Here is a 23,874-nt window from a genome sequence, read left to right as displayed (position 1 = left end):
AAATATTTCCTAGAGAATCTTTACAGTGACCAAGCTGAACCTTACTCGTTTGCTGCAGCAGGTGTCTGACAAATACCTTCCACATAATTCTGCCTACTGCAGACACATCTGACCAAAATGCTCAAAATATCTAGTAAAATCCTTACACTTGAGTCCTGCTCAAAATGTCTAGTAAAATTCTTACAAACAGATTATCAGAAGATGTCCCCAGGCAATGTTGAAAACCTTTGCTTTGAATTATTTTATTGGAAGTTTACTCCAATGTTACGAGCCTTTGAGGCACCAGGCTGGTTGGAAAGACACATTTGGGAGAAAATATCTTATCACCCAAGAGTCTAAAGTTCAGAGTATAAGCAGACAGTGGTGCTTCACCTCCTGTTGGGAAATAGACTTCAGGAGTACAACTAGAGCAAGAACTTGTGAGGAGGAAATAAATAGGACAAAATATAGATTCTCAAAGTCAACACCGGACAGGAAGAGTTATGTTCTCCTTGGAACTCTGTTCTACCAATTAGCCAGACAGCTTGCTACTTACTTTTCAGGTCTTTCTTCAAATAACACCTTACTAGTGAGACTTTTTACCATCCAGTATCAAATAGTAAATTCTCTATCTACTATACACCTCTGGCAATCTCTATTCACCTTACCCTGCTTTGTTTTTACACAACACATATTACCATGTGACATGCTATGTCCTGTATCTTTTTTTGAATGCAATATCCACAAGGACGAGCATTTTATACTATTCACTGCTTTATCACCATTCCCAGGACACTGCCTGACAGTCAGTGTTCAATAAATATATGTTTAATGGGTATGTAGATCCCAGTTTGACTTCTTTGTGAGAGTTTGAGCTGTGTTACAAAAATAAAAGAGCTTTTTCAAGTAAGTTACCCATAATAGGAAAGGGTCTGGAAAGAGCAATTTTGCTGGGAAGCTGAAAGACTTCACCAGATACAGGGCTAAACTAAGTGGATGTTGCTGATGAGAAAATCATGCTGATCAGAAATCATGGTAAGGAGGGGGGAAAAAAAAGCATAAGTCATAAAAGTAGCCAGAGGGCCTATGGATTGATTACTTCTGGAATTTTTGTACTTCCTTTATCTGTGCCTAAAAAGTTTTTCCTTTTTCTAGTAGGAGTCAATATTTAGAGGCTCAGGAATGTCTGTGAAAACAGACTGCCAAATTGATGGATATAGATATATTTTCCTATATGGATCACACCACTGTTTTTCAAGAGGAAGGCTGGGATTCAGTGAGTTTAAAATAAATTTAGTAGCTTGTGACAAGCATTAACAGAATAGAAAAATATCAAAAGTGCTTTGTAAGTAGTAAAGGTATCTCTGTATAAAATGGTTATTAGAATCTTCATTCTAAAAAGCAGTTCTCTACCAAGAGAGTGTGATTCACCACTAAGGCTGCAGGAAAGCCACAAGGGGAAAATGATATCGGTTTGGTTATAAGTGCAAAGCTAAGCTTGCATTAGATATGGTGTAATGGATACACATCTACATATATCCAAAAGCACCTAATAAATTAAAATTAGACACTCATTGGGGAGAAAAAGCTACTCTAGACTATGCCTTCATCACACATTTTTGATTAGCACCCTTAACTCTTTTGTTGTGATGTTTGGATATATCTGAATGAATAACTACATCCACTGATTGTGGTATCAGAAAAATTTTCCCTCTACTGCAGAGTTCGAGTATATATGCATAAAAAAGTCAAAATATCAACTTTCTATTTTTTGTGGATTTTTGACACATTTTGAAAAAAAAATTCAATTAATGCAGTGAAGAGGTTATGGATCTCCAGAACTAACAGAAAAAAGTGCATGTAGCCATTATTAACTCATTCATTCATTTAACAAATATTTATAGTGCACCTGCCCTCTTCCAAGTCTGTTTTTTTGTACACTGAAAATATAGCAATAAAGAAAAGAAACAGAATTTTTCCTTTCCTGAGATAATATTCCAGTGGGAATATAGTTAAATAAAACTATATGTTAATATGTTAAATGGTGATCAATGCTTAGACACCAACTACAACAGGGTAAGAGAAAGGAGTGCAGAGGAAGAAGAAGGTATTATGAACAGAGGGTATTATGAGAGGCCTTTTTTCCCTCTCTTCTTTTTTTTTTTTACACTTTATTTATTTTGACATTCAATATTATTTTATATTAATGTCAGGTGTACAAGAGGCCTTTCTTATGACGTTACATTTGAGAAAAGACCTACGTGACGTAAGGGAGGGGCCAAGAGGATGACAGGGAAACGGTACTCCCGACAGACAAAAGAACAAGGAGGGTGATGCGGCAGAAGCCTGCTTGGCACAGCAAAAAGGCAAAACTGGATGGAATGGACTGACAAGGGGGAAAGTGGCAGGTCATGTTTATAGAAGGATGGAGGATCAGGGCCCAGCAGCCACACAGAATAGCATAAGCCACTTTAAATACTTGGATTTTACTCTGAATCAGGTAAGAAGCTACTAGAGCAGCGGTTCTCAACCTGTGGGTCGCGACCCCTTTGGGGGTCGAACGACCCTTTCACAGGGGTTGCCGGGTACTCGTATGTGGGCATATCTGCATGTGGGCCTGGAGACGGATAGAGGAGCGGTGTCTTGGTTCCTAAGACCATCGAAAATATGTGTTTTCCGATGGTCTTAGGCGACCCCTGTGAAAGGTTGAGAACCGCTGCACTAGAGGCTTTGAGCAGAGGACTCACAGGATCTGACACACATTTACAAGAATCACTTGGAGTGGGGAATTCATTGGGAAAGAGCAAAACAGGAGAGAGAGTGATGCAAAGACTCCTGCAGTAATCCACAGGCGAGGCAGTGATTTAGTCCAGAGTCATATACAGCAGTGGAGGTGACAGGCAGCAGGATGGACTCGGGCGCACAGCTCTCACCTGAGGAGCTGTGGCTCTGGCTTGCTGTCTTTATCATCCAAAGCTTTTCTTCTCTCTCTAACTGGGGGATTACATCTGGTGTGAAGGGCTGATGCCCTGTGAAAACGTAAGGACAAGCATTTAAAGTTAATATATTAGAGGCCAAAATTACTAAAAATTATGGATTCTCACTGCATCATCTTTAGGACATCAAAATCAGTGTCACAACTGTCGATTATGACCCATCAAGGAAATACATTTTATGGAAAAACCCCAGGATATAGAGACATAAGTATGAATTACTGGGAAAAAAAATGTGTATTTTCGTTACACCTTCTCCACCATTTCTCACACTCTTCTTGGCAATAGGCTGCAGTTTTTGCTGCCAGGTGCAGTTATTGCCAAGGGCTCTGATACTTTCCACTCTATTTTATTTCATTAAAAAATGCTGGTACAATTCCCAGAATGGGTGTCATGACCCATTAATTGAAAATGATCACAATTTGCAAAAGACAAAAGTAGTACAGCAGTCATGCTGTCAATTTACAGTTCATTTACAAAACACATACTTTAGCAGGGGAGGAAGACCAGCAAAATGCCATCTCTGTGTCCCATGCTGCGTAGAATACTGGCAACCAATTCAAGCACTCCACAGCCCCACACATGCAAGGACACATAAACACCATAGGGGGCTGTAGTTCAGTCCCAGAGCACCTGTCCTCACCCACTGAGACAAGGTTCCTGAAGTTCTCCAGCATCACGTCTCGATACAGCTTCCTCTGGGAGGAGTCCAGCAGCCCCAGCTCCTCCTCGGTGAAGACCACAGCCACGTCCTTGAACGTCACCGCCTCCTACAACACCAAACACACTCCCCCTAAATCTTGCAACAAAGGTCCAGTGGGAGAAGGGCAGCACTGAGAAAAGCGGAAAGAATGTGCACAAAGTGGTTCCAGATTCTAAGAGACCAGAGTCAATGTTACTATGATATAGTTAAACATTCCAAATAATACATATTCTGTTTTAAATTTTTTTCTTTTCATAATAAATGTTGAAAAGAATAACTTTTTACATAGATATGAGTGCCCGTCTAATTACAGTAATACCTTGGTTTGCGAGTATAATTCGTTCTGGAAACAAACTACTCGTATCGCAAGACATCGCTCGTTTACCACATTAAAATGTATTAGAAATGTTTGCTCGTCTTGAGGAACACTCACAAACCACGTCACTCACAATCCAAGGTTTTACTGTACTTTCTTTGGACCAAAGTTCCAAAAAGTGAAATTACAATGTCAAAGAATATGCAACTTCAAAATTATGTACAATGACAGATTTTCTTTTCAACTTTTTCCCTGTTTTATCCTCCCCCCCCCAAGAGAATATTAGCATTCCTGATTCTCCATACCATATACAACACTAAATATAACCAATGTTTTTATATCCTGATAATCTGATCAGTAAAAACAACTTACTGGAGTTATCTGTATACTTATAATTAATAAGCTCATATTTTCAGATATTTACTGGCCATCTTTACTTTTGCTTCAGTACCTTGTCAGTTAATGTTCTTTGCTCATACTCCAGTTGGGGTTTTATCACATGACTCTGTAAAACTTCTATTAGAGGTTTTAAACTTTTGTTTTTTAGTCACCCACATTTTGCGATTGGTCCTGTATAGCTTTGCATACACACAGTTTCTCATCCTTGGCACTACTGACATTTTGGGCCAGGTAATTCTTTGTTGTGGAGGCTGTCTTGTGCATTGCAGGATGTTTAGCACATCCCGGGCTTCTACACGCTAGATACCAGTAGCATCCCTCAAGCTGTGACACCAAAAATGATTCCAGACATTGCTTGGAGGCAAAATCGCCCATGATTAAGAATCACTGTTGTATAGTATTGTCTTAACTTTTCATATGAAAACTGTGTTCATCACTGGACTGCTGCACATTCAGGTATCCTAAATAAGCAACAAAGAAGGGGCCATGGAAGAGTGGCCAGGTAGAGGCATATATATGTGGTGTCCTCTATCCACTAGGATAACCAGGCCCCACACATAAAGGGCTAAGTCCCTGATTGGAGAATTCTTTTTCCCTGGCCTCTTTCCTTTTCTCCAAGTAAAAATCCTAGGAGTCTTTTTGGATTAGTTGGATCTTTGGTTTCCTGTGTGAACTTAAGCAGTTTTCTGAAATCCTACAATCCTGTTTCTTTGTAATTAAAAAATGCAGATGAGACCAAGTGCTACCTCTTAAGGTTGGTCTGAGACTAAATGCAGTAAGAAAAGTATCTGGCAAGTCTTCTCGTATTACTGGACTTTTAAAATGAAGTACATTATTTGATAAATACACGAATAAAAAAATATAAATCAGGGCCAGCTGAGTGGCGCGTTGGTTAAGAGTTGGCTTGGGACGCCAGCTCTGAGCATCAAGGGCCCTGGTTCGGATCCCACATTAGGGTCGGTGACGCTGTGCCCTCTACAGCTAAGATGGTGGACAACAGCTTGACCTGGAGCTGGGCTGCCATGAGTCGCCGGCGGCGACAGCGTAGGCTGCAGTGAAGCTGCAGTGGGCTGCCATAAGTTACCGTGAGTGGCTGGCAGCCAGCGTGAGTGGCCAGCAGCCGGTGTGAGCTGCTGTCCAATGGCTGGCGACCCATCTGCCTCACCTGAGAAGAGCACAATGATAATACCAACATAGGCCAGTGAAGTGATGTCCTCCACAACTAGACTGAAGAACAAAAGGACAGCACCTTGTCTGTTCCCCTTCCCTGATTCCCCAATGCTGTTCCCCGCCCCCAATTCCCCAATAAAATCTTAAAAAAAAATAAATCAGTAAGTAAAACATGCACATGATATGACTTAGAGATGGGTAAGAAACAATCTAGCTTTCTTATGTGAAAATATCTAATAACATTTTCTCCACATGAAGCATCAGTGGGACCCTGTTGTACCACGTCCTATTTGAATGTTCTACATGTAAAATTGTAGAGATTGCACATGTCAATGTACTTTTTCAATTTAGAGTTCCTAAAACATTAAGAGCAAAGAATGGTAAACTCTTACAAATTCCCTTTGGAGGAAAATGGTTATGTTAAGGAAACATAATGTTTTCCTACTTACTACAATATTCTTTAAAACAGTAAAAACTCAAAACTACCTAAATGTCCATGAATGGGGAAAAGTTATTACACATGCACACACAACATCAATTCAAGGGAAGATGATGTTGCAGTTAAAAATGTGGGGTACATATTAATTATAATTTGAGAATTTTAACTATGCAGTGATTACAAATATACAGTTATGAATGCATATGAGGAAAAGAACATGGGAAAATGAAAATAAGTTGTTTTATAAGGAAAACAGTTAGTAAAGTGGGAGATTCTTTTTCACTTCTATCGACTTTTCCTACTTTACTTTTATTTCTGAAATTATAAAAGGTGATAAAACAACAAAAATTAAGCTACGCTAAAATAAAAAGCAGTGACCATCTGGCACATAAGAGCTTCCCAAATGCCTACTATTCTCTTTAATCCTTCCCAAGAAAAAGAAACCAGATGTGTCTAATCATTGAGAAATGAGATGACAATTTAAAACCAAGTCCAACTCACCTTGAACTTGGTCATTTTGTCCTCCTCCTTCTGGGGAAGGGCTCAGTCTTGGGAAGGCACAACAGGAGAAGGAGAAAAAAGTCATTAGAGTGGGGCCAAGGATGTCAGTAACCCATATGGCTACTTTATGTGAAAAAGCAATAGTGCCCCTTCCTCAGGGTGACCTGATGAGCAGGGCACGGGTTGCAGTCCAGATATCACTCACCCCTTCAGCCAAGAGGCCCTGTGCAGTGAACGACCTGCCCAACCGCACTCAGAGGCCCTAATACAAGGTCTTGTATTATAGCTCCCAGGGTGTGATCCTGATTCTAGGGAGGGTAGAAATTGAGAGTAAAGTACCTAGGTTAAGAGAGTAATCTCTGGGTCCAAATGCCTAGGTTCACAGCACTGCTATTTACTAGCTGTGAAATTTTGGGTAAATTATTAATATCTTCATGCCTTAATTCTTTCATCTGCAATATGGAGAGATTAACAATGCCTACCTCATAAGATTGTTGTAAGAATTAAGTGAGTAAGCAGAAAGGTCAAAGACTACTTTCAGGTTACCTTATTTCTTAGTAGCAGCAGAAAAGCAGATAATAGTCACTAACATAAAACCTGTCCTCATAAATGTCCTATCAATGGAGCCTGTACACGTCATTGCTCTGCCATATGAAAATCACCTTTAACCTCTGAAATATCCGTTATTCTCCCTTGGTTTGTCATACTTAATTTGATGCCTTTGCAATAATATTGAAGATTGCACAGACGACTGTGGTTTTTTTCAATGTAAAATGTACATAACATAAAATTTACCATTTTAACCATTTTTAGGTATACAGGTATTAAGTGCATTCATATTGTTGTGCAATCATTCATCTCCAGAACTTTTTCACCATCGCAAACTGAAACTCTATACCCATTAAACAATAGTTCTCCATCCCCTCCCCTTAACCCCTTCTCACCACTATTCTGTCTCTCTCTGAATTTGACTATATGGGCGACTGTTTTCTAAAAGATATAAGACCTTGCCAAATTTCCTTTGTTAACAGTAGGGCCTTAAAAAGACTCTATCACGGAGCTAGAGAAAAATTAATAAAAACCTGTGACTCTGCAAGACTTTTTTTTAACTATAAGTTAGGTAATCAGTATGTCATTTAAATTAACAAGCTATAATGATCACACAGTAATGATAAAAACAACAAAAATGATAATGTTCAACATCGAATAAGCACTGAGTACATGCTAGGGACCTTGTGAAGCACTTAGCATGCCATGTTTCATTAAGGTACTGCCCACATACCTGTGACGAAGCTACTGTTGGAGTAGTCGTGTGACTCTGGTCCAATCACCTGCACCTCTGTGCCTACCCTCGGCTATAACAAGACAGAAAAACAGAATGTCAGTCAGGATTATTGTGAGGAATAAATGAGCTAATACAATGCCTTTGGCAGAGTACCTGGCATTTTAGGAAGTTCTCAGTAAATGAAGATGGTGACTGTTGTATCCATTTAACAGATGAGGAAGCTGAGGCTTGGTGAGGTCAAGAGGCAGGGGCGGAGCCTGAGTCCAGCTCTCACATCAGAGCCAGTACTCTAGATCTTGTCTCTCTGTAGCTTCTAAAGATGAAAATAAGCAGATGGGAGTCTAAGGGCTCACAGAAAGACAAATGAGAGCTTGAGAGCTAGGGATCAAAGACAGACATAGAGGGGCCGGCCGAGTGGCGCGATGGTTAAGAACTGGCTTGGGACACCAGAGGGCCCCGGTTCGGATCCCACATATGAGGGCCAGTGACACTGCCCTCTACAGCTAAGATGCTGAACAACAGCTCAACCTGGAGCTGGGCTGCCGGGAGTCGCCGGCGACGGCGTAGGCTGCAGCCCCTGTGGCAGTGGGTTGCCATGGGCTACCTTGTGTAGCCAGCAGCCAGCGTGAGCGGCCAGCAGCCGTAGTGAGCGGCCGTCCAGAAGCCGGCGACTGATCTGCCTCGCCAGAGAAGAGCGCGATGATGGTGCCAACTTGGGCCAGTGAAGCGACATCCTCCACAACTAGATTGAAGAACAAAACGACAGCAACTTGTCTGTTCCCCTTCCCCCAATTCCCCAGCACTGTTCCTATCCCCCTAATTCCCCAAAAAAAAAAAAAAAAAAAGACAGACATAGAATCAGGGAGAGGACTCTGAAGCCGAAGGATCTGCGTGAGGGAGAAGAGAACAGAGTTGTGAAAGGCGTAGGCCTGGAATCGGATTGCTAGTATTTGAATATTGGCATCTCCAACTTGCTAGTACTTTCTGCTTCGATGTCTAATCTATATATTGGTGATGATAATAATAACCACCACCTGATAAAACTGCATGGGAAGGTTAGTCAGTCTAAGTGGCTACTCATAAATATTTGGAACACTGTCTGGCAGCCTAAACATTCAGTAGAAGTTACCCATATGGCTGCTTTACATGAAACAGTCAAGGAGCTGCTTCCTCGGGGTGGCTGCAGCCGCACACAGCTTGATGAGCAGAGTGGGGGCTGGGCTCCAGAATACCACTCACCCCTTCAGCCAGCAGCCCCTGTGCAGTGAACGACCTGCCCAACCACACACGGAGGCCCTAACACAAGTTCTCCTTGTAGCTCCCAGGGTTTGATTCAGATTCTGGAGAGAGTGGAAATGCAGACTAAAATGCCCAGGTTGAGATTATCATTAGTTAATTACAGTTTAGTTATTTATGAGTTAACTACTATTAGTCATCCGACTGCAGATAGAAGAACGCTAGTATGGAAAAGGACAATGTAAAACTTGCCCATCTTGGAAGAAATACCCTTTTGGAATCTGTAACTCACTGTGTTCTGACTCTGTATTTGCCCTGCGACTTTGGCTCAGTAAGTGTGTTTTGCAGGGCAATCTTCCCCTCATTACCTCTGTGGGAAAGGGGATAATTATTGTATCTACTGTCTGCCTTGTGATTAATGCTTACTCAGCTTTATATCCCAAGCACCTAAAACAGTGCCTGTAACACAGCAATTGCTCCAGCAGACACTCAACCATCAGTGTCAGTATCCTGATGCATGAACCCGCCATCAGGCAGAGGCACGTGGAGAGACTAGGTTAAGTGGTCCAAGGTCTCTGAGTCGTGAAATTGTGGTTTTTTGTTTTTTTTTTAAGATTTTATTGGGGAATTGGGAGAGGGGAACAGCGCTGGGGAATCGGAAAAGGGGAGCAGACAAGTTGCTGTTCTTTGGTTCTTCAGTCTAGTTGTGGAGGATGTTGCTTCACTGGCCCATGTTGGTATTATCATTGCACTCTTCCCAGGTGAGGCAGATCGGTCACCAGCCTCTGGAAAGCTGCTCACAGCAGCTCTTGGCAGCTCACGCTGGCTGTTGGCCACACACAGTAGCTTACAGCAGCCCACTGAAGCAGGGGCTGCAGCCTACACTGTTGCCAGCAACTCCTGGCAGCCCAGCTCCAGGTTGAGCTGTTGTTCACCATCTTAGCTGTAGAGGGCAGTGTCTCTGGCCCTCATGTGGGATCCGAACTGGGGCCCTGCTACACAGAGCTGGTGTCCCAAGCCAGCTCTTAACCAACGCACCACTCGGCCGGCCCCTCTGAGTTGTGAAATTCTTAAGCTGATCTCAGTTGAGAAGATTTGGAGAGTGGGGTTTTATTTCCACAATTTTCCTCTAGGTCTTTTGCAATATTTGCTGTCTTTGGGCAAGATCAAAGTCATCTTAAAGGAAAAGAGCTTTCCAAAAGGATTTTTAAAAAATCTCATAGGAAGGTAGTTTCTGTTTTTCCAAGTCATTGCCTACGTGGAGTCCTGTTGCAAAATCCATAGAATGTGCCCTTCAAAATACTGAGAACAACTATTTTATTGCCTGCACAATTAGCATTAGACAGGCTAATTTATCTTCATTAAATAAATGCATTTATTAGTTCAATGAACACCTATGGAAATATTATTAAAAGAAATTCAATTACCTAGTCTCAACTTACAGTCTAGTGATTAGGAAACTGGCACGTACGAGGTCTGACAATTAAGTTCACGAACTTGTTGCAATGATGTTGCTAATCTTTTTTGATATCAGAGGGATTATTCATTATGAATTTGTACCAACTGCACAAACAGTTAACCAAGTTTACTATTTGGAAGTGCTGAAAGGCTGCGTGAAAAAGTTGGAAGACCTGAACTTTTCGCCAACAAGGCATGGCTCTTGCATCATGACAATGCACCAGCTCACACGGCACTGTCTGTGAGGGAGTTTTTGGCCAGTAAACAAATACCTGTATTGTAGCACCCTCCCTACTCACCTGATCTGGCCCCAATGACTTCTTTCTTTACCTGAAGATAAAGGAAATATTGAAAGGAAGACATTTTGATGACATTCAGGACATCAAGGGTAACATGATGACAGCTCTGATGGCCATTCCAGAAAAAGAGTTCAAACTTGCTTTGAAGGGTGGACTAGGCACTGGCATTGGTACACAGCTTCCCAAGGGGAGTACTTGGAAGGTGACTGTAGTGATATTCAGCAATGAGGTATGTAGCACTTTTTCTAGGATGAGTTTGTGAACTTAATTGTCCGACCTTGTATGCTACACATGCTAAGTAGCAGAGTAATGCTACTTCCAGGGTCCTCTGGAAGTACGAGACCCTAGCCTCCAGACCCACACTTGATAGAAAGGGGTTCCACAAAAATGTGGTTTGATTTGAGCCCTGGAGGATTACTGAGTTCTACCAGCCAAAGAGAAGCAGAATCACTGAAAAACTGCGAGAGAAGAAATGTTACAACGTAAGTGAGAACAAACAAGAGACAGAAAAAGACGGGCAGGCAGGCAGGATTCAAACTATGATGACATGAAAGTCCCAGTTTTATCCACAGGTCAGAAGGAAAGCAGCAAAGGACTCGAGGAAGGGAGAGTAGGAAGATTCCTTTTGTGTTGGAAACAGATTACTCTCCCAGCAGACAGGAGGCGATGTGAGGAGGAAGAGGCTGGGGCTAAAGAGACTGTTAGGAGGACCACTTCAAGAATCACTTCCTTCTCTATTCAAATGTCACCTCCTCAGAGGTCCTCTCTGGCCACTTTATAGAGAACTTTGATCTCCTAATCACATCCCACACTTCCTATCCCTTATCCCTGCTTCATTCTTTTCTCTTTAGCACGCACCACTCTCTAACACCCACTAGGTGTTTTTCTTATTTATATTCATCACATCCATCCCACAGGGAGTTTTGTTTCCTATACTGGATCCCCAGCTCCTAATATCTGCTACAAGCACTTGGTAAGAACTCAACAAAGATTTCAGAATGACTGCTGTAGTGAACGGCTGACAGATCCATCTTACAGTTCAGACCTCATTATTTATCACCCGAATCACTCAATCAACATGTAATTATTGAGAGCCTACTCCATGCCAGCCAACAATCCTAGACATTAAAAATGCAGTGAACAGGGCCGGCCGAGTGGCGCAATGGTTAAGAACTCGCTTGGGATGCCAGAGGGCCCCGGTTCGGATCCCACATATAAGCGCGAGACGCTGTGCCCTCTACAGCTAAGATGCTGAACAACAGCTCAACCTGGAGCTGGGTTGCCATGAGTCGCCGGCGACGGCGTAGGCTGCAGCCCCTGTGGCAGTGGGTTGCCATGGGCTACCGTATGTAGCCAGCAGCCAGCGTGAGCGGCCAGCAGCCGCAGTGAGCGGCCGTCCAGAAGCCAGCGACTGATCTGCCTCACCAGAGAAGAGCGCAATGATGGTGCCAACTTGGGCCAGTGAAGCAACATCCTCCACAACTAGACTGAAGAACAAAACGACAGCAACTTGTCTGTTCCCCTTTCCCCAATTCCCCAGCACTGTTCCCATCCCCCCAATTCCCCAATAAAAAATCTTTAAAAAAAAAAAAATGCAGTGAACAAAGCAGGCCAAGACCTCAATCTCATGGAACTGATATTATAATGGAGTACGAGGGTAACAAACCAATAACATAGTGAGAGATGCTTTGAAGAACAATAAGACAGGGTAAAGGGATACGAAGAGATGGAAGGAGGGGCTGGTACAGAAGAAGTGTTGGTCATGAAAGGCTTCTCTTACATTTCAGCTGAGACCCGAACCCAGGGCAAAAGGGCCATGTCAATATCTGATATCTCAAGGACACATAATTTAGCCAGAGGGAAATGGGAAATATTTGTTGTTAAAAAGCCTGTGCTCTCTACCAGTGCTTCTCAAATTGTAACGTTCCATGAATCGCTTGGGGACCCCGTGAAGATTCAGCTGCCTATGTCTCACCCCAGAGATTCTAAATCAGAAGACCAGGGTGGGGACTAAGAGTCTACAGTCTAACAACACCCCAGGTGACATTGATGCTGTTGGTCCCTGGAGGACAGGTTGAGTGGCATCATTCACATACAGCCTTCTAGATATTTTCAGACAGACTAAGGACTTGAGCTTTTCACCTCCAACTACTAACCCCAACAGACTGCCCTATTGCCCAAGGGCAAACAAAGTAAAGAAGGTAACCACAAATCTCAAATTTCTCTTTCTCTCTGATGCTAACAAACAGAATTATAATCAAGGTTTGTTAGGATCAGAGGGAGGACCAAGATCAACTCTAAGTACCTAATGTTACCTACAAGGAGTTTATCTGAATTACCCAAGGACAGCCAGGAAGTCAAGGGCAGGGCTAGACCTGGCTCAAGCCTCCTAATTACCAACTTTCCATTGTAAGATGCCCTCGGAGGTCTAAGAGGCAAGAGTGACTTATAAATGCCACACCAGTGCTGTCCAACAGAAATGTAATGCAAGCTACATGTGTACTTTAAGTGTTTCTAGTAGACATATTAAAAAAATGTGAAAAGAAGCAAGTGAGCTTAATTTTAACAATATATTTTATTTAACCCAATATATCTAAAATATTACCACTTTCAGCTTGTTATCAAGATAAAAATTGAGACATTTTACATTCTCTTTTCATACTAAGTCTTTAAAATCCATTGTGTATCTTAATTAGCAGTAGCCACATTTCAAGTGCTCAACAGCCACATGTGGCTAATGGTTACTATATTAGAAGTATAAACTCAGACCTTTTTAAAGCTGCAGAGGCCATATAATCATCCCCCCGGGACTCTTCTAGGTTCCAAAGACAACAAATTAGTTTTAGGTTTAAACAATGGTAGAAACCATTCATTTTTGTTCAACTGTAAGACAGAATTGAAGTACCAAAAGCAGAAGGCAGGGGAGAAAAGAATACCTTAAAATATATTTTTGCCCTTTCAATAACGTGCTGCATTTTTCATGTTGTATACACACCTGTAATAGATAAAGGACAACTCAAGTCTGTAATATAGAAGGTTTACTATGTGCCAGGAACTATTTCAAGCTTTTTATATATCATCTCCTCTCTTTTAACCTTCACAAAAACTTCAGGAGGTAGATATTGATATTATCCCTATTTGACAGGTAAGAAAACAGAGGCACAGAGAAGTTAAGTAATAACTTGCCCAACGTTACTCAATCACAGAGTGCTGGAGCTAGGTTTCAAATCTAGCTGCTAAGGTTTGACCTTGGCTCTGTCCCTTGCTGACTGTGCCACCACGTCATTTATTCAACTGTCTTGTGCCTGTTTCTTCATTTTTAAAAATGAGACTAATAATAGCATTGTCATGAAAAATGAGTTAGTACATACAAAGCACTGGAAATTCTGAGTCTAAGCAGTGCCCCATATATGTAAACTATTCTCATCATTCCCATTATGATCCCTGTCACGTCCCGCAAGACATGAGCAGTGGGAGAATGAGAGGGGGCGGCGAAGGGTCAAGAAATAAAAGAAACAGCAGTCAAGAGTTAAATGAGTGTGGAGCCAAGGGTCTCCAGCCTCGTGGACTAAGAGCCCCGAATCGGGCCGACACACCGCTTTTATTTCTCCACCTACCCGGAAGTAGCATTGTTCTCTCCACAGTCTGTGAGTCTCATTCCTGAGAACTTGCTCAAGCCAGATTACCCATGCCTGCAAGCTGCTATTACAGAGAGTCTCCTGCTGCGATAAGATAAGACAGATGCTCTGCCTTCACACACCCTATATGCATGTGACCCCAGGAAGATAAGATTATTATGTTGAGGACAGATATTATCACACCTTTAGGTCACTTCCCAAGCAGGTTGAGGGAAGGAATGTAGCTACAGAGGTAGAAAACCTGCAGTCCCTTTGGGGGTCAATGAGGGCTCATGCCCACCTCCATCAGCCCCGAGATTTCTCCTGATGGCCTCCATGTGACCATGTCTGGCTTAGGTTGTTCCTTCCACAAGGAATCTTACCCGTCATTGACTAACCCGTCATCCTTTGAAGCCAAACAAAAAGACACAAGGTGTATGAGCAGTGTCCTCAAAAGGGTCAGTTTAGGGTTAAGCGTGGGGGGACAGACGGCTGGACAGCTACATGACAACAGATCCCCATGCAATAAACAAAATAATGAACATTAACACTGATTTGTTTCTAAGGAAATTTGTTTTAGATCATGACGATATTACACATAATTGCACAGCAACTTTTGACTACTCTGAAAAGGCTGATGGATTCTACAGCCCACTGAAAGTAAAATAAAAGGCAAGGAATATGGATATGGATTATCTATCTTTTCTGTTCTCTAGTCCCAGGCTGTAGCACCCTTTTGGACAGCTACATGAATCACACTTACTCACTGAGTCATTTCTCTCTGCTGACCTCGTGCTGGGCACTCTGAGAATATGATGAGGTCCATGAAACAAAGGTCCCTGTAGCCTAACAGAAAAGAGAGAAGAACTGAGAGTTACATGCCAGGGGCAACAGCAACCCGAAAGGAGAAAATTATTCATCTTCCTTCACTAAATGCAAAGCTGTCTAAATTTTTCATGTAAGTAACGTTCTCCTAGTTGCCAAGAGAGAAAACTTAGAGTTGCTGTTAGTATCTGTTAAGGGGTGAATGCCCCTCAAACTCACATGTTAAAGCCCTAAACTCCAGTAACTCAGATATAATTGTATTTGGAGACAGGGCATGTTTAAAGAGGTGACTGAGTAAAAACGAGACCATCAGGTTGGGTCCTAAACCAATCTGACTGGTGTCCCTGTAAGAGGAAATCTGGACACACAGAGGGACAGCAGGGGCATGTAAGCACACAAAGGAAAGACCATGTGAGATCATAGGAGAAAGGCAGCCATGTTTAAACCAAAATGAGGGGACTCAGAAGAAACCAAACCTGCCGACACCTTGATCTTGGACTTCTAGTTCCAGAACTGTTGGAAAATAAATTTATGTTGTTTAAGTCACTCAGTCTTTGGTATTTTGTTACAGCAGCTCTAGCAAATTAATGCAATCTCTCCCTCGCACCTTGGTCTTCATATATAAACAAGTAATGATCATCAATTTTTCAAGTCTTACTGACTCAACATTGGGGTTTGCTTTAAAATACTCAAGGGGAAAAAAATGTGTGCATGGGGAGAAGAAAAACAACAAGATTAGCAAGGATTGAAGCAGGGTGATTGTTATATAGGAGTTCATTATACCATACTTTGGGTATGTTTGGAAATTTCCATACTGAAGAGTTAAGGGGGTAATTATGAATAGTATGATAACAATTTCAAAAAAACATAAATACACACTTTAATGCTGCTAAACAGAAATGCATTAAAATGTTAATAACTGTCTATATCCTAGCGTTCTGGGTAATTCTTAATATTTTTCTTTGTGTGTGTGTGTGTGTGTGTGTATATATATTTAAGATTTTATTGGGGAATTGGGGAAGAGGAACCGTGTTGAGCAATTGGGGAACAGCCAAGTTGTCCTTCAATCTTAGTTGTGGCGGGCACAGCAAGCTCAGCTCCAAGTCCACTCGCCATCTAGCTGCCCGGTGGCAGCTTGTGGCAGCTCAGCTCAAGGTGCCCTGTTCAATCTTAGCTGTGGGTGGGCACAGCCCACCATCCCATGTGGGAGTCGAACTGGCAACCTTGTTGTTAGGAGCACATACTCTCACCAACTGAGCCATCCTGCCACCTGTTGGCAGCTCAGCAGCAGCTCAGCTCGGGCACAGCTCACTGGCCCATGTGGGAATCCAACTGGCAACCCTGTTGCTCAGAACTCACGCTCTTAACCAACTGAGCCACTTGGCCGACCCCTTCTTTGCATATTTCTGTATTTTCTGAATTCACTACAATGAATGTGGATTTCCTCTATAATCAGAATATGAACTATAAATGTTGTTTGAAATAAAATAAAATGAAAATGTTTTCAAAATTTTATAAAGAAGTCCAAATTCACTAACCACACTTTCAAAATCCTCTACAATAAATTCCAACCTATCTCCTCAATTTGATTTCAAATGACTCCTCTGCAGCCAGTTTCCTATGGTTGACTATTTCTGTAGATTGTTTTTTGTATTTTGTTTCCTAATTCCAATTTTAGGATTTTAGACTGTGGGACCAAGGATACCCAAAGATACAAGAAACACAAGCACTAGATGCAAATCCCACTGTTCTTACCAGCAGTGTGAAGTAGACTAAGTGATTTATGCCCTCCCTGTCTCCATTTCCTCATCTGGAAAATAGAGGTAGTAACAGTATTCACGTCATAGGGCCTTGTAAAGGTTAAATATGTTAATTTTTATAAAGCCTTTAGAATGATCCTTAGCACTCAATGTTTAACTGTTATGACTATCCCTTATGCCCTGTACATGTTCTACATATTTTCACAATTAGTTAACAATAACTGAACACCTTTGTAACATTTGCTAATGAATTATACCGTTTGGAACAGAAAAGGAGAGGAATGCTAAGTGCTGTCACGGTGGGTTTCTGTGGCCAGGAACCCTGGGCTCACTCCCCTCCTTTCTACAGCCCCCTTTCAGAAGTCAGGGCAGGGCAAGGAAAGGAGGCTGGGAGATACTAAGATCCTGTCTGGTCCTAACCGCAGACGCACTCTTTCTTAAAAATGGTCAATAGTAGACCTGGCACAGCCTCCTTTTCTGCAGGAATCAGAACGAGAGAGTGACAAGTGACACTTTGAAGAGTTTCCAGAGAAAGGGAGACTTTTCTGATCATATTAATATTAACCGTTAACACCTAGCCACACGCCTGAACTGTTTTAAAATTTTCGCTTGTACTACATCATTAAGTCTCAAAACAAATGTATAAGGCAAGTACTTGTACTATCCCTTTCACAGAAAAGGAAACTGAGGCACAGAGAGAATTAAAATTCTCACCCAACGTTATATGGTTAGAAAGTGACCAAGCATGTGGAAGGGGTAAGAGAAGGCAGGTTGGCAGTAGAAAGACCTTCAAACCCTGCCGGATCCCGGTCCGCCTGCAACGGGGACTCGCGAAACGACCCCAACGTAGAGGGTCCGGCCAGGGTAAGGCAAGCGGCCGCGGCTGCCCCTCAATCCCGCCCTCTGTCGCTGGCCGCAGCTTTTCGTCTCTGAGACCGACTGCTGGCTCGGCCCACCCCACCATCCAGTCAGGAAAGTCAGAAAGCCGCGGGAACCCGGGGGTCACTCACCTCACTCACATCCCTGAGAGAAAAGAAGGCCCCGAGCTCAACCTCCTGCAGCGGAAGTGTCTCCGACTTCGCGGAGCTCATGAACTACATTTCCCAGCATCCCTAAGAGGAGCAAGAGTCGCTGTCCCGCCTCCCTGAGATAAAAGTGCCCGCTCCAACACAGAAGACCTGAATCGGATTTCCCAGTAGCCACGAAGGGAGCAGGATTCGTATCCTCGCCCTCCGGTAGCCGAAATGCTTCCATATATGCAGAATTATACATCCTTATTTCCCCAACGGAGCAGGTAACATATCCAAGCTTTCCCGGAGCAGAGCTACAAGCACAGCAAGCGTCTGGACTACGCGTCCCAGAATCCTCTGTAGGGCTGAGCTTCCCGCCAGCCTGCACTTTTCCTTTTGGAGTAGCAGGTGGAATCCAAATAAACTAGCGGTTGCTTGTGGGACTCCGTTTGCGTTTTTCCTTTTTCTCACTGTTCCTTTGTACACGTGACCGAAGTTAGAAATCTGAAAAATAAATGGAAGATCATTGTAAAGGAGTGCCATGTGTGAGCTAAAAATAGAGATCAGAAAAGAAAGGGGTGGGGTGAGCTGCACTGAATAAGCCTATATTATTTGGGCCTGTATTCACCTGTGACCAAGAGCTCATAAAAAGGAGATGTAACCATGGAACAGGATATGAAACAGCGCAGCACAACTCCGCTTTTCCTTCGCTTTAGTTTTCTTGCATTCGTAGGGAACTAGAGAAAACATAGTATAGAATAGGGTACACCCTATATAATATCTTGAAAAACAAAAAACTTCTTTGAGTTCAAATGAAAGAATCACATCACACAATTCTTGCTGTTTTTATCAAAATATAATTGACACAGAGGTTTGTAAGTTGAAGGTGTACAACACGGTGATTTGATACATTGACATATTCCAATATAATTACCAACTTAGCGTTAGCTAAAACTTTTATCCCCTCACCTAATTTTCATTACTTTTTTGTGGTGGGAACAGTTATGATCTAGTCTCCTGGAAACTTTGACGTTTGAATACAGAATTGTTGACTATTCTCACTATGCTGTGCATCAGCCTCCAAGACATGTCTACTAGTTCCAAATTTGTACTCTTAAAACAACATAGCCCCCATTTCCCCAAGCCCCAGCCTCTGGTAACCATCATTCTTCTTTGTTTTTATGAGTTCATCAATTTTAGATTCTACATAAAAGTGATATTATACAGTATGTCTTTCTCTGTCTGACTTACCTCACTTAGCATAATGCCCTCAAGATCCATCTATGCTGTTGCAAATGGCAGCATTTCCTTCTTTCTCATGACTGAAAAAGAATTATATTCCATTGTATAGATGCCACAAATTTTGTATCTATTCATTCACTGATGGACACTTAGGTTGTTTCCATGTCTTGGCTATTGTGGATTACACTGCAATAAATATGGGAGTGCATATATCTCTTCATTTCCTTAAGATATATATCCACAAGTAGAATTGGTGTATCATATGGTAGTTCTATCTTTCATTTTTGGAGGAGCCTCTATACTGTTTTCCATAGTGGGTGAACCAATTTACATTCCCACTAACAGTGAACAATGTTTCCTTATCTCCACATCTTGTTATCCCTTGTCTTTGTGAAATTGTTAATTTTGTTTATCTTTCCCAGAAAACAGCTCTTAGTTTCATTGATCTTTTCTATTGTTTCTCTGGTCTCTATTTCTGCCCTGATATTAGTTTCCTCCTTCCTTTTGCTAACTTTGGAATTAGTTTGTACTTCTTTTTCTAGTTCCTTTTGGTGTAAAATTAAGTTGTTTATTTGAAATCTTTTATTTTCTTAATATAGGCATTTATTACTATAAACTTCCCTCTTAGAACTGCTTTTGCAGCATCACATTAAGTTTTGGTATATTTTGTTTCCATTTTCATTCTTTTCAAGACTTTTTTTTTTTTAAGATTTTTATTGGGGAATTGGGGGAAGGGGAACAGACAAGTTGCTGTCGTTTTGTTCTTCAGACTAGTTATGTAGGACGTTGCTTCACTGGCCCAAGTTGGCACCATCATTGTGCTCTTCCCGGGTGAGGCAGATTAGTCGCTGGCTTCTGGACGGCTGCTCACGGTGGCTTGAGGGCCGCTCACGCTGGCTGCTGGCTACACACGGTAGCCCATGGCAACCCACTGCAGCAGGGGCTGCAGCCTACGCCATCACCTGCGACTCACTGCAACCCAGCTCCAGGTTGAGCTGTTGTTCAGCATCTTAGCTGTAGAGGGCAGCGTCACTGGCCCTCATATGTGGGATCCGAACCGGGGCCCTCTGGCGTCCCAAGCCAGTTCCCAATGCGCCACTCGGCCGGCCCTCAAGACATTTTTAAATTTCCCTTTTGATTTCTTCTTTGATCCACTGGTTGTCCAATAGTTTGTTGTTTTCCACATATTTATAGATTTTCCAGCTTTCTTCCTGTTATTGATTTCTACTTTCATGCTATTAAGATGAGAAGAGATATTTGATATGATTTCACTCTTAAATTTGCTAAGACTTGGGCCGGCTGAGTGGCTCAGTTGGTTAAGAGCGCAAGCTCTGAGCAACAGGGTCGCTGGTTTGATTCCTACATGGGCCAGTGAGCTGCGCCAGAGCTAAGCTGCTGCTGAGCTGCCAATAGGTGATAGGATGGCTCAGCAGCTGAGAGCAAGTGCTCCTAACAACAAGGTTGCCGGTTTGACTCCCTCATGGGATGGAGAGCTACGCCCACTTGCAACTAAGATTGAACAGGGAGCCTTGAGCTGAGCAGGCGCAAGCTGCCGATGGGCAGCCCTGAACTTGGGAGCTGAGCTAGCTGCGCCCTCCACAACTAAGATTTGAAGGACAACAACTTGGCTGTTCCCCTTCCCCAATTCCTCAATAAAATCTTAGAAAAAAAATTTGCTAAGACTTGTTTTGTGCCCTATTATATGATCTATTTTTGAGAATGTTCTGTGTGGCCTTGAAAAAAATGTATATTCTGCTACTGTTGAGTGGAATGTTCTATACATGTCTGTTAGGTCTATTTAATCTAAAGTGGCGCGTTGGTTAAGAGTTGGCTTGGGAGCCCAACTCTGAGCAGCAGGGCCCTGGTTCAGATCCCACATGAGAGCCAGTGACACTGCACCCTCTACAGCTAAGATGGTGAACAACAGCTCGACCCAGCGACGGCATAGGCTGCAGTGGGATGCAGTGGGCTGCTGTATACTACCGTGCGTGGCCAGCAGCTGGTGTGAGCTGGCGTAAGCCGCTGTGAGCAGCCATCCAATGGCCAGTGAGCAACTGCCTCACCCAGGAAAAGTGCAATGATAAAACCAACATGGGCCAGTGAAGTGATGTCCTCCACAACTAGACTAAAGAAAAGGACAGCACTTTGTCTGTTCCCCTTCCCCGATTCCCCATTGCTGTTCCCCTCCCCAATTCTGCAATAAAATCTTTAAAAAAAATGTATGGCTTAAGTCCAACATTTTCACGTTGATTTTCTGTCTGGACCATCTATCCATTCTTGAAAGTGGGGCATTGAAGTCCCCTATTATTGTAATGTTGTTCATTTCTTCCCTGAGATTTGTTAGTATTTGCTTAGTATATTTATGTGTTCTAATGTTGTGTGGGGATATATTTATGATTGTTACATCATCTTGACGAAGTGACACATTTTACATTCTATAATGACCTTCTTTGTCTCTTGTTAAACATTTTGGCTTCAAGTCTATTTTGTCTGATATAATTATAGCTACCCCTGCTCTCTTTTGGTTTCCACTTGCAAGGAATCTTTTTCCATCTCTTCACTTTAATCTTACGTGTGTCCTTAAAGCTGAAGTTAGTCTCTTCTAGACAGCATGTTATTTGCTCTTTTTTCATCCATCCAGTCTCTCCACGCCTTCTGATTGAAGAATTCAATCCGTTTACGTTTAGAGTAATGATTGATAGGTAAGAATTTACTAAAGCATCTTATTAATTTTACCTGGCTATTTTGTCCTTTAACCTTTATTCTATAGGTAAGTGTTTAACAAACCGCCAAATTGTGAATCTGACTGTACATTTACCTTAGCCAGTGTGTTATATATTTTCATGTTTTCAATTTACTAATTGGCATTGCTTCATTTAAGCTTGAAGAACTCCTTTCAGCATTTTGTAAGGCAGGTCTAGTGGTGATGAAGTCCCTCAGTTTTTGTTAGTCTGGGAAAGTCTTTATTTCCCCTTCATTTCTGAAAGCTAACATTGCCAGATAGAGTGTTGCCTTGCAGCAGCCTACTCGAATGCTCCTGCTCACTGATCCTTTGAAGTCATAAGGGAGTGTCTTGGAATGCTAAGACCCGAGGGAATGATCTCAGTAAAACTACCTTATCCGGTGGTCTCAGAATGCTGAGGCCATCCCGGGGATCATACGTATGTGTGAAAGCACAACTCATGCTTGACCACAATGAGTTTCGGTGAAGCAGCTGCCGGTCTTATCGAATCAATGAACTGGATATAGATATTCAAATTGACTTGTTTGTGACAGTTGTAAATAAAAGTTATTTGCCCGCCAGTATCAGGGCTTGCTCTCTCAGTCTGCAGAGACAAGACCCCTGGCCCGCAGAAACTCTATTTTTGACTCTTGTGATTTCTTAACCCTTCGCCGCCCCTCCTCTAAATCCCAGCCCTTCACGCGGGACATGATATCTGGCGCCCAACTGACCCAAGGGAGGATAGAGCTTTCTTGGTTGGCAGGTTTTTTTTTGTTTCAGCCTATTACAAATGTAAAGTGCCTCTTTATCTTTATCACATCATATCAAGGGTGTGTAATCAATATAACTTATCATTGTTGATGCTGACCTTGATCATCTAGATGAGACAGGGTCCTAATCATGCTTCATTCAAGATGTACCACATTCATCTTTCAATGGGGGTGTTAGGATTCAGTGGGTCTGAGAACCCAGCTCACCATGGACCGTTATGGCCACATGGTCATTTGATGTCCCATGGTCAAGTGCTTCATCTCTACCAGGTTCCACCAGCATGCCAAGAGTTATTTATCAAAGGTATATCATTCTCTGCTGCAGATGGCCTTTCCAGAACCCTAGGACCCATGTTAGGATTCCCCTAATGATGTTTGTCATTAACTTCACATGGCTTCTTTTCCCACTACTGCTAGGTTTTATGCCCTAAGATGCGGATATGCTTGCACCACATCCTAAAACTGCTGCAGCGTACTCTCCCCATAGGCCTCACTCAAATCTGGCCTTTTTATTTTTTTAAAAGATTTTTATTGGAGAATTGGGGACGGGAACAGCGCTGGGGAATTGGGGGAAGAGGAACAGACAAGTTGCTGTCGTTTTGTTCTTCAGTCTAGTTGTGGAGGACGTTGCTTCACTGGCCCAAGCTGGCACCATCATTCCACTCTTCCCGGGGGAGGCAGAACAGTCGCTGGCTTTTGGATGGCCGCTCACTGTGGCTGCTGGCCGCTCACGCTGGCTGCTGGCTACACACGGTAGCCCATGGCAATCCACTGCCACAGGGACTGCAGCCTACGCCGTCGCCGGCGACTCACGGCAGCCCAGCTCCAGGTTGAGCTGTTGTTCAGCATCTTAGCTGTGGAGGGCAGTGTCACTGGCCCTCATATGTGGGATCCGAACCAGGGCCCTCTGGCGTCCCAAGCCAGTTCTTAACCATCGCGCCACTCGGCCGGCCCTGACCTGAATACTTTTGAAGAGTACTGGTTAGATATTTTGTAGTGCCCCTAAATTTGGGTTTGTTTGATGTTTTCTTAGGCTTAAACTGAGATTATGGATTTGAGGGAAGAAAACCAGAGAAGTGCTCTTCTCATTGTATCATATTGGGGATATGTGATAGCAACATGATCTATCACTGGGATGTTAACCTTAAAA

The 23,874-nt window shown here is 42.6% G+C and overlaps 1 protein-coding gene across 12 annotated transcripts in view; it reads right to left on the bottom strand.

The window, feature by feature from the left end:
* Positions 1–23,874, bottom strand: part of LOC109372794 (zinc finger protein 45) — a 92,924-nt gene that overhangs the window by 25,988 nt on the left and 43,062 nt on the right. Inside the window, exons 1-9 of one of the 12 annotated variants that reach the window (XM_019626259.1) lie at positions 17,991–18,472; positions 16,976–17,030; positions 15,697–15,733; positions 15,159–15,241; positions 7,939–8,098; positions 7,783–7,855; positions 6,501–6,547; positions 3,616–3,742; positions 2,913–3,008 (exon numbers count right to left, since the gene is read on the bottom strand). The exons of 1 other annotated variant lie outside the window; for it this stretch is intronic. In XM_019626259.1, coding sequence (XP_019481804.1) covers positions 2,913–3,008; positions 3,616–3,742; positions 6,501–6,515 — 238 coding nt within the window. In that variant the 5' untranslated portion in view covers positions 6,516–6,547; positions 7,783–7,855; positions 7,939–8,098; ... (2 more) ...; positions 16,976–17,030; positions 17,991–18,472. Of the gene's footprint in view, positions 1–2,912; positions 3,009–3,605; positions 3,743–6,500; positions 6,548–7,782; positions 7,856–7,938; positions 8,099–15,158; positions 15,242–15,696; positions 15,734–16,975; positions 17,031–17,990; positions 18,473–23,874 lie in introns of those variants that run through there. 10 more of the 12 variants (XM_019626260.1, XM_019626261.1, XM_019626264.1 and 7 more) reach the window with 10 other exon arrangements.

The sequence above is a fragment of the Hipposideros armiger genome, unplaced genomic scaffold (assembly GCF_001890085.2).
Source record: "Hipposideros armiger isolate ML-2016 unplaced genomic scaffold, ASM189008v1 scaffold_664, whole genome shotgun sequence".
Taxonomy (NCBI): domain Eukaryota; kingdom Metazoa; phylum Chordata; class Mammalia; order Chiroptera; family Hipposideridae; genus Hipposideros; species Hipposideros armiger.
This window is presented reverse-complemented; position numbering and strand designations above follow the sequence as displayed.